Source organism: Thunnus thynnus, chromosome 17 (assembly GCF_963924715.1).
Source record: "Thunnus thynnus chromosome 17, fThuThy2.1, whole genome shotgun sequence".
NCBI lineage: Eukaryota > Metazoa > Chordata > Actinopteri > Scombriformes > Scombridae > Thunnus > Thunnus thynnus.
In genome coordinates, this window is record NC_089533.1 from 9,918,211 (window position 1) to 9,928,143 (window position 9,933).

The following is a 9,933-nucleotide window of genomic DNA, read 5'->3' on the forward strand; positions in this document are numbered from 1 at the left end:
CAGTTCAACATTTTGATCCATAATTGAACTCTTTGACAGATGGATGGGATTAAATTATCTCTCCACTGTGACTCATCAATTTCACCATGAAGAACAGCTCTTTACTTTGAAGCCCCAATTTTGTACCACTCATAATCCAACAACACGACAATTTGACAAAAAAAGCCCAAGAGTGCATACTGACATTGTAGATATAATTTAATGAAACTGCAATACATTAAAAGCTCTAAAATGACATTGTTATTGGTCAGAGATTGGCAGAGATAAATCACTGCTGTCAGACTCGCTATGAAGAGATGATCACTTAAGATGTTTTCTAGGTTGAAAGCAAAAATCCCCCAGCAGAGATGGACTTCTGCTCTTTTCATTTTTGATCGAGTGACTCTGACAAGACAACAGCACTCAGACCACTTTCGGTTAAAGACACAATTTTCTGGATTAGGGAGGAGAGGAGTTGAATCAGCTGCTGTGAGTGGTTTGGTTCACTTACCTGTAAATCCTCTGGTTCCTATTTGAACCCAACAAATCGCCGCAGTGATGACAGTGAAGCATTTTATCCTCACTTTAAAGGTGACCCTCTTTCTTTCTGTTACAGCAAAAGAACAAAAATAGTATTGTGTTTAACATTCTTTTAAACTGATTTAACATTTTAACTTAAGACTGAAAGTGTAAAAGTCAAAATGCATTTCAGGAGCTTCATAACTGTAGATTTACTGCATTGCAGCATTACTTTTAATTAAACACTGAAAATAGTCCAAGGACACATATGACAAACGTCACCAGCCAGTTAAAACCTTATTCTTTTCTTATTAGTATGTGTGACATTACTCAACAGGGGATTAACTGGATAAAGAAATCTTCTGGTGCATGCAGGCATGTCAACTTTCTCAAAATTATTTGAGAAGCTGCAAAGACTAACTTGTCATTAAACCCCGTCTGAGTGAGCTTCTTTGTCATTGTGTCAATACTGACCACTGGTGCATAAGCCTTGTCTTCAAGGGACGTAAATAAGACAGGATTGGGAAATGTGGTTTCACAACAGTGCTGCTTTTAGACAGTTGATATGATTTAAGACATAGTAATACAGTTAAACCCTTAGGAATCATGATTGTTATTATTATTTTCTTGTTCCAGACTTGCAAAATGTCTGATTTCGAGGATTTCAACAAACTAGGAGGGCAGATGAATGTGTCTGAAAGCTACCAGCTGAACCCCACCAGTGTGATTGTGTCGGTGGTCTTCTCGCTCATCTTCCTGCTGGGCACCATTGGCAACAGCCTGGTGCTCGCTGTGCTGCTGCGGAGTGGGCAGGTCGGATACAACACAACCAATCTGTTTATACTCAACCTGAGTGTGGCCGACTTCTTTTTCATCATCTTCTGCGTTCCCTTCCAAGCCACCATCTACTCTCTCGAGGGCTGGGTGTTCGGTTCGTTCATGTGCAAAGTGGTCCACTTCTTCATTAACCTCACCATGTACGCCAGCAGCTTCACCCTTGCTGCTGTGTCTGTTGACAGGTATGTTATTATTAGCTATTGTCAGTTCCAGAGGAGAAAATATCTGTGCACATAAACATGGCTATTACAGTATGTTATATAACACAAAAATTACGTATAATTCTGTTATTTTTTTCAGTTTAACTACCATATGTGACTAACCTAACAACCCAATTAAATTTCAAATTACACTGACGTCATTTTTATAAACATAGAGCAGCAGAGATGATTAGTGTAAATAGCTCTGCTTTTCAAGAAGGCTACATTTCCCATAAATCCCTTTGCTTTATGTTGCCAAAGGTTGTCACTACTCATCATTTTTATATGTGTTTGGCTTTACTTTACTTTCACCATTAATAATTGTTTTGATAAGATCCTTATAGCGGTACTTTGTGGCCTCAAATTACTAATTCATGCTCTCATTTACTTGTGTTAAACCTGTTTAGTAATTCCTACCCTCAAATTCAATAATTGGTTCCTTTTAATTAATTTTTCATGCCTATGAATTACTAATTATATGCCCTCAAATTACTTAATGAATTCCTTCAGATAAATAGCTGTAAGTTATCACCCTTTATTGTCCTCTTGTACTCTTGTCCTTGTCTTTCTCAGCTTTATTTTAAACTTTGACTGAGATACATGGATATCCTTTGGATTCTGGCTGTTAAACACAATGCTGTCTTATCTCTGACTTCCAAACATATGTTCAGGATAACAAGTTCTTTCTGCAGTGCTGCATTACTTCATAAATACTCAGGTTCAAGGTTCTGGAGCAGCCTTCCTCCTCAGGAGAGAAGAAGGAGAGAACAAATTCATGAAAGTTTTAGTCATTCAAGGGAACAAATTATTCATCCAAGGGAATGATTTAAGACGTTCAAGGGCATGAGTCACTACAACGAGAGAATGAAATAGTACATAGGGTGCACAAACTGGTAATTTAATGCTTTGTAATTTCAGGGCATATACTATTAATTTGAGGGAGGAGTTCTGGGAGTGAGCTTTGTTTGCACTGGAGGAACATCACTTTCCTGCAGTATTAGAACTCTAAGACCTTACAGAGACCCTCAATCTGTAATTGAATATCTTATGAGAGAATCATTCATTATACCCAGCTGAAAATTATATCCCTCACAGAGAAGGTTCTAAGTTGTTGGGCAATATTATCAGCTCAGTCAATATGGACAGAGTCAGTGTGCACCTGCCCTCTGCTGCAGAAACCCTTTGCTCACACTGGCTATGTTTACACTTTATAGAGGATCCAATAGATTTTCACCTTGCCAACCAGACGTTTCCTCCTCAGACTGGAAAAGAGCAGGAACATCTGACTTTGGAGGTTAATGAATTTCTCTCGTTTTCCTCCCCCAGTTCCTCTGTAACAAGTGAAAAAAGCAGCAGCTTACAGTTTACACTTAAAACTAGGAATCCCCAGCAGGTATTAAATCACAGTTCAGCCTGGATGAACAGCAGCACACTCATCCGCTCTTTTAATGGAAGGCATTTGCCGCTGCAGTATGCTACCCAGGGGCGGATCATACATTTACTGTGATTTTATGCCTGAGAAAATGATTCCATATAAAACAAAACAATTTACAGTTATTGCTTTTAATCAGGGAATTAATTTGCACTTGCAGTTTAAAACATATACTTGAGATCTGGAGCATGCATAAGGTAACAGTACCAAAAAAACAATGTACAGTAGATGATGCTCAGTTATTAATGCACTCTCATACACAAAATAATTTTTAACACCTATGTATAAATATCTATGTGTTGAGGCTACAGTTATGCATAATTATAATATGGCAGTTAATGTCTTCTTGAATTTAGTATGATCACTATAAGTATCTCTGCATAGACACATCAGCATCTGTGTAGAGCCAAATAGTGAAGTGGGTGATTTGTGTTTTCCAGGAAACTTTGAAGTTAAGTCATGGTTCAATTTTACAGAAAATGTGATGATTCTGTTTTACCCTTTAATTGGTTTCTTATTTAGCAAAACCTCATTTAGAAGCATAACACAAATGTAAAAGGCAAATCATCTTGACAGACATTAACAGACTGTCCAGTAGCTTGTGCTTTCTTATAAATCTGACAATTTCAGCTAAGCTTACAGAGTAATGTCTCAGTACTTCGTCCAAGCCACTGAGCTTCCATATATGACAAGTAGGTCACAATATCTGCTTCATTCCCCTTTCATGTTGCATTTAAGTGTCTTTGGCCCCATTTCAGTAAGGTTTCAAGGACTCTTTCTTATGTTTGTGGAGAGCTGGTTCAAGTGTTCTGTAAATGAGGATGGAGAGGACATGAATTTGCAGTGTTGCTTTTGGGCAAAAGAACCTGCAATATCTTGAAAATTCCCTGTGAACATCAGCTCATAAAACATCATAAATACTCATGAATATAGCTTTACATGTGCAAAGACGGATAACACAGGTGATGATGAGACAATAATATGTAAAAAGCATTGTGGTGTCAGAGTAGTGAAAGAGATTTGTTCCATGAAAATATTAGGAAAATATCATTTAAACCTCTTTTTCATGTCAACACATGGTGAGTGGATTTGCGCTTTTATCACCCACCTGTTCAGCAGCATCAAAAGCATGGCCCAAGGCACAGTCACATCTTCTGCTATTGTCATGGTTTTACCAGGTGATGCATGCCAGATCAGACTCTATTGAAAAGTTTTATTTAAAAATGTCTTTTGTTGGGATTTTGTGGTTATGATATATTTCCCTAAAGGCTTTTTTATACAACAATACCCACAAACAGCTTTAGTGTGAATGACTATCATCCAGTTCTCTCAGTATGAGATATGATGCTTTTAATGGAAAGCATGGAGGTGGCAGCATCCTTTATGGATAGTAGATGCTCCCTTCCCATAATCAAACTATCGGTGGTTATCAAAAAGCAATTGTCATGACCTTTACACTCATGCGTCACTGTATTTGATTTGCAAAAAAAGAATGTATAATATACAAACTTTAAATTCAGAAAGTGATCAGTTTCTGAGGAAATTACTTACAAATTTAATGTTTAATTGTAAATCAATCAAAATGTATGGCTTGTTTTCTTTTGGATTCAGATTTGGATTTCAGTTTAGATGAGTTCAGAGAGGAGACACGTCCTTGTGATTGGCTATCTCACAGCCAATCACAATGTGCAGGCAGGACTGTTACAATAACATGCAGGAAGGATATTTTATTACTATGAAGTTAAGAGTTGTTAAAAGCAACCCAAGAATCCGCTTAAAACCAGATTAAGTCAGCAAGTCCACTAATTAATACATTAATAATTCAGTATTATTTTTTTCTGTCTTTGTAGGTATCTGGCGATTCGTTACCCGCTACGCTCCAGAGAGCTAAGAACCCCTTGTAACGCAGTGGTTGCCATGGTGATCATCTGGGGTCTTTCTCTGGTCTTTGCGGGTCCTTATCTCAGCTACTACGACCTGATTGATTACGCCAACAGTACTGTGTGTATCCCTGGCTGGGAGGAGCAGAACCGCAAAGTGCTGGACACGTGCACGTTCATGTTCGGCTATGTCATCCCTGTGCTGATTGTGAGCCTCTCGTACACTCGAACCATCAAGTACCTGTGGACGGCTGTCGACCCCCTGGATGGCATGTCAGAGTCCAAGAGGGCTAAACGCAAAGTCACCAAAATGATCATCATTGTCACCGTGCTTTTCTGCATATGCTGGCTGCCGTACCATGTCGTGATCTTGTGCTACCTGTACGGAGACTTCCCTTTCAATCAGACCACGTATGCCTTCAGGCTCCTTTCTCACTGCATGGCCTACGCCAACTCCTGTGTCAACCCCATCGTGTACGCTCTGGTGTCCAAGCACTTTCGCAAAGGCTTCAAGAAAGTATTTAGCTGTATTCTCAGTAAAAATGGGAGAAATAAGGTCCATGTGGTTCATGTTGCCAACACTGTGCCTGGGTTTGAAGCAGCCTCTACGGAAGTGTCACAGATGAACGAGGAGAATGTACGACAGAATGAATGCGAAATGATTAACAGGCCGATTGCAGAGCCAAGAGAAGCCACAGTGACACTGAATTTGCCCTTTCAGCGGCAGACTTGACAAGTGAGTCAGCTTTGCTGACATGCTCAGTACAGATTGCCTTATGTTAAAGACACTGCAGCTAATATTTTACAAAATGTGTTAAATGCTCATCATGACATTCATACTATTGGTGGCAAACAGGAGGAGATCAAAGGATTCATGCACAAACATGTTTACAGATATAAATATAGAGTAACATTGTGTACACAGTGAGTCCACTACCAAAAATGTTTGTTTCAGTCCCATTCTACTTACTTAGATATTCAGTAAATCAGACAGGTTTGTCAGTATTTACTAAAAGAGAAAATTTCTCAGTATTTCCTGTTTCCACCATTTGCCTTAACCATGGCTTGCACTTTGGCATTTCTTTAAGTTTTTGCAGTATTCGACTATCCATATTACTTCAGCACTTTTAAAGGGGCCATACTTTTCAGTGCTTGTGCATATATATTTGGGTCTCTGATGTGCCTACTAACACACAAACTGTATGTAAGTCAACCCAGTCAGTTTGGTGTGGGCTGGCTTCCTCTCTATTCCTGTGATTCAACAAGCCATTCAGATTTGATGCCCCTTCTTAGGTCACCAATTGTATCGCCCCCCCCCCCATCCATGCTTCTATCTGAGTTTCCACCCACTAAATTTCCTGACGTCCGCCATGTTTTTCTTGCAAGTGCTGGTCAGGACCCAGGTAACCTAAGCTAAGCTAAACTAAGCTAAGGATGAAAAATTTGCATGTATTGCGGGGCTATTAAATCACAGCAAAATCTAAGTTTATTTTGGGTTCATTCAGGCTGAGCTTCAGTAACATCACCGCGCTGGTTGGAGACTAGTTGGTGCCTGCCGTTGCTCGCTGGCTCAAAAAACTTAAAAATGTACCTCTAAATAGACTGTTATCATTCATTTTTTCTAACATGTGAGGGCTGCACATTGATTAAAAAATATGAAAATTGGAGAATGAAGGAAGGGTTTGGATTTGATTCACCATATAATCTTCACATGAATATTCCAGCTGCTCGAATGTCTCAAACCAAAATGAGCATCATACCAGTTACTTATTACCATTATTACTAAGCCTACATGATTGAAAATCCTCAAAACCCATAATGAATGAGAGTTTAAAATGGCTAACTACTTAAGTGACTGAGTAAACTTACATGATTTGGTTGCAAAATCATTGCTGATGGACCTACTTAATATGAACCACAATTCCCACCTAAATGGTACAGGTAGTAAAACATGTGAAAATATTGTTTTACCTCTGGAAAAATGAAGACAATGACAAATTATATTATCTGCTTACCTCTATATTGTTATGACCCAACAGGCTGCAATATAAGACAGGAAACAGACATAAGGTTAAGATCTAACACAAGACTAGGCTAGTTTGGTGTTGCTAGCCAAGGGGAGGCACAACTAAGCAATCATTGCTAACAGTTTAGCTGGCTACAGTGCAATGCAAAGTACATTATCTGTATATAACTTATGCTCTGCTCATATTATGTTCACATAACTTGGAACTCATACAGACACTTACAAACCTTGTTTTCCTTGCTCAGCATGAGAGGATGTTTGTGCCACTGCTTCAGCTTCAACCTCTTTACCAGTAAAAAATCATTGTATATCCATTTTTTCCTCTCACTGACTGACTGTGTGAGCTTTTGGCATAGTAACCCCATCAATTGAAGAGTTGAGACCTGTCAGCCAATAAGACACAAGAATATTCACTTATTTTGGTCCCGCCTCTGTTAATTCACTGAAGGTACAAAATTACAACACTGCCATCCTCTTTAGTGACAAACCGTGGAGAATTATTCAGGGGCTAAAATCTTCGAGACTACAGCCCTGAATGCCCAGGCCAGGGGACGCCCATGGACGAATAAACACATTTGGTGTGTTTGCTGCACCACTCATGGGCATCGCTATGTTTCCTCTGGCAGCCATGTTTCTCCAGGGTTCACACTTGTCACTGCTCAACAGTTACCATGGTAGCCAGCACATCCCGCGGAAGAAGGGGCTGACGTGGGAGGGATAGGCACTCAAACCGGCCGTTCTGAACAGGGCTGTTTAGACAAGATGAGAAGGCCTCTGTGGTGTTTGATCCTTATGGTATTTTGACCAAAGCATGTCAGATGCATTTTATTAAGACCCCAGGGAACTGTGTTAAGTTGTGGGAAAAGGGTATAATATGACCCATTTCAAGAGCAGCAGAGAATGTGTCTCACAATATTGCAGAATGTTTCACCTTTTCCTTTTTCAATTGGTCCCAAAAATGTTTAAAAGGGTCAAGATGTGGTGACTGTAGAGGGAAATCTTTCTAAGTCAGAACTATTTGCTCTTCGTTAGCATTCAAACAGGCTTTAATGAAGGTTTAGGGTCATTCCTGCTCATGCACATAAGTCAGATGAGAAGTACAGTATATCCTGTACAAGTCACAGACTCCAGAACAGTTCAGTCATTACCAGTATTTCCACCAACACGTTTGACTGGTTTCTTCAGTTTGACTAAATCTTTATTTTAAAACCTTCACATCTCTCATTAAGATAATCATTACCCAATTGTTTTTATTGGACTGTAGTTTTTCAAACTGAAGCTGGACATGCTTCGGTCCGTTTGTTTTGCATATCTATATCTTGCATGCAGATGCTGTTCCATCTTGTCAAGAAATTACTGATATATTTGAATTAAATATATGTTCTAATGTGACGACACTTTCAGAAAATTGTGTAAAAACATGATATTCAGTTATATTTAAATTTTATACCAGCAGTTAAAACTCTAACATTTGGACTGGACTACATTCTGGTGTAAAAAGTGCAAGAATCAGGTGTCAAGAGGACTCAATTGAGTAAAAAGAAATGTTTATTGGTATATCATAAATATTAAAAACTGACAGCTCTATATAGAATACTTAAGTCTTTTTGGACCCCACTTGAAAATTAGACATATTTCTTGCTTTACTTGTATTTTGCAATGATTATATTCATGGCATGTTTCTCTTTGGTGTAAAGTATTATATATTTAAATGAATGTGTTTATCAATGAGTGCACTTACGCAGTTAAGAGTTGTGTATTTTAAAGTGTGTGTATTTTGTGTATTTAAAACTTTAAAAGTTTTGAAATGATAATCAATCATTTACATGGTTTATATACTTTCTTTCTCCAAATGAAAGCAGATCCTCAGTATTGCTCTCTTTCTCTGTTTCACTGTAAGCTTGTGTCCTACCTCAGAGCTGTAAAAAGAAAAAAATCTTCTCGCCTCTTAGTTGTGTTCTGTTCAGATTGTGTAAGATGCAATTTTCCTCTTAAAAAGCCTAATTTCCAAACGGATGATTCTCCTTTGCACTGACCAATTTTCCTCAAATGTGTTTACTGTGATTTTATCCTTTGCATCTATATACTGAGGTGTCTCTCTGTTCGTTCTGTTTCATCATGTAGAGTTTTCAAAAGTAACAGCCTGTAGATTTTAAGAATATAAATATATTTAAATAGACATTTATCAGAATGTTTTAAAACACAATGTGCTATACTTACATGACCAAATAAAATATTTTCTGCTCTGAGTTTTTTGTGTACTCTTATTCAATACAAACTGTGCATGAATGTGGACTTAAAATATCAACTCATGCATCAAAACTGCAAACTCCAACCAGGTGAGAGGATATCTTTACGAGCCTAACTCACACTTTTATTTGCTTTTAACACAGAGCTACACCGGTTCGATTAGTTTAGCATTAAAGCTATCTATCAGTTTTTGTCACTCCCCTATCTCTGCTGTGCTGAGTTTAGGATTAGTGAGGAGTGATTATCAGGTCTGTACATACTGTTTATTCACATAAACCGATTTCATGTGTATTGGCTGACTGATATGTGCTGTTCTAATGTTTATTACTATCTTTTTGAGTAATCGGACACCTGATGGTCTAATAGGATGGAAAAGAAAGACAGTAAATATAAAGAAATATCAATTATCTTCTTGCTAGATATTTACTTGCTGCCTTTATCCCACTTCATGTTGTTAGCTGCTGTTTTTCTGCCGCAGGACTTGGTGATGATATTATTGAGCACAGCACAACAGAGCAGATCCCCAAGAGACCATCGCTTCTCTGGGAAGTGAGAGCAGAGCGAGAGGCATCACAGGCCATGCTGCACTTAAAAGAAGATACTAATGAATAAATTAAGCTGTTGATGTCAAGAATGAATTAAGCTAAATTGGCGTTATGTAACGATCTTAAAACTTTTCAACTAAGTTGTTCTTTTGAACTGAATTTCTGTCTGCAAACCAGGGAAAAAAAGAGGAAACAAATCAATAACCCGTAATGCTGTAAAAGCAAGAAAGTAAACTAGACATAAAAAGCAGTACCAGGAATAAGT

General features: G+C 38.2%; 1 protein-coding gene across 1 annotated transcript; it reads left to right on the forward strand.

Moving 5' to 3' along the window:
* The first annotated feature begins 1,143 nt into the window (after window positions 1-1,143).
* On the forward strand, window positions 1,144-9,081 carry galr2b (galanin receptor 2b). The gene is made up of 2 exons (XM_067571006.1): window positions 1,144-1,517; window positions 4,818-9,081. The coding sequence occupies exons 1-2, from the start codon at window positions 1,144-1,146 to the stop codon at window positions 5,578-5,580; spliced, it is 1,137 nt and encodes a 378-aa protein (XP_067427107.1). The 3' UTR covers window positions 5,581-9,081.
* Window positions 9,082-9,933: the final 852 nt, after the last annotated feature.

Coding starts and splice junctions, on each gene's coding strand:
- galr2b (XM_067571006.1), top strand. CDS start 1,144: ATGTCTGATTTCGAGGATTTCAACAAACTAGGAGGGCAGATGAATGTG. Junction 1,518..4,817: donor GCTGCTGTGTCTGTTGACAG/GTATGTTATTAT, acceptor CTGTCTTTGTAG/GTATCTGGCGATTCGTTACC.